The sequence below is a fragment of the Chondrus crispus genome, genomic scaffold (genome assembly GCF_000350225.1).
Source record: "Chondrus crispus Stackhouse genomic scaffold, scaffold_369, whole genome shotgun sequence".
NCBI lineage: Eukaryota > Rhodophyta > Florideophyceae > Gigartinales > Gigartinaceae > Chondrus > Chondrus crispus.
Window position 1 is genome coordinate 80,216 of NW_005179262.1, and position 658 is coordinate 80,873.

At 57.3% G+C, this 658-nt stretch overlaps 1 protein-coding gene across 1 annotated transcript; it reads left to right on the forward strand.

The window, feature by feature from the left end:
* Positions 1 to 226: 226 nt before the first annotated feature.
* CHC_T00000801001 (hypothetical protein) lies at positions 227 to 373 on the forward strand. Its single transcript, XM_005718097.1, has one exon. It carries the CDS (start codon positions 227 to 229, stop codon positions 371 to 373), a length of 147 nt encoding a protein of 48 aa, XP_005718154.1.
* The last annotated feature ends 285 nt before the right edge of the window (positions 374 to 658 follow it).

Genomic DNA, 658 nt, shown 5'->3' on the forward strand with positions numbered 1-658 from the left:
CCGGGGCGCCAGCTGCCCCAAATGGTCTTGCAAAAACGTTGCGTGCCCCAGCTGGCCGCGAAAGCTGCACGACGCATGCGCGAATGCGATATGGGAGGAGGCGAGCCGCGCTTGGGGAGAAGACTACAAATTCTGCTCCGCTGGCTGCTATGAGGCAGTTGCGAGCACTACTGGCAGTCCAGATCTGTAGCGGCGTTCGCGTGCGAGCCCCCTTGTGAGGAGCAGAATGTGGAGCAACGGGCAAGCAGTCTTTGTTGTTGTTCTGAATCCAAATGGTCGAGCGGTGCGTCTGTTCTATAGCCTTCCCCTTTTGCGCACCCGGATGGGGCAACGAGCGCGAGTGGCGGGGTCGCTCGCGCGCGGTGAGCAGTGAAATAAAATAGAGTAGCCTCTGCCTCCTTGGAAAGAGAAGGCAGAGGGCGATTGTTCGCCATTCCGTTTTTCAGACGCGACCCCAGTCGCCGAGTGGACCCCCCGTAGTCAGAACAACGTCGCTCATCCAATCCGCTGACGCTTTCTCTTTTTTTGGGCAGAATGTGAGGCCGGAGTACTGCGGTGTCAAGATCGCTTTATTTTGCTACGCACTACGAGTCTGCCCCAGAAACTCGCCATATATGATCTTGGAGAGCCTCAAGAAGAGCTTGCTGCTGCTTGGGAT

Excerpts from the sequence above, each read along its gene's own strand:
- CHC_T00000801001 (XM_005718097.1), top strand. The coding sequence starts at position 227 with ATGTGGAGCAACGGGCAAGCAGTCTTTGTTGTTGTTCTGAATCCAAAT.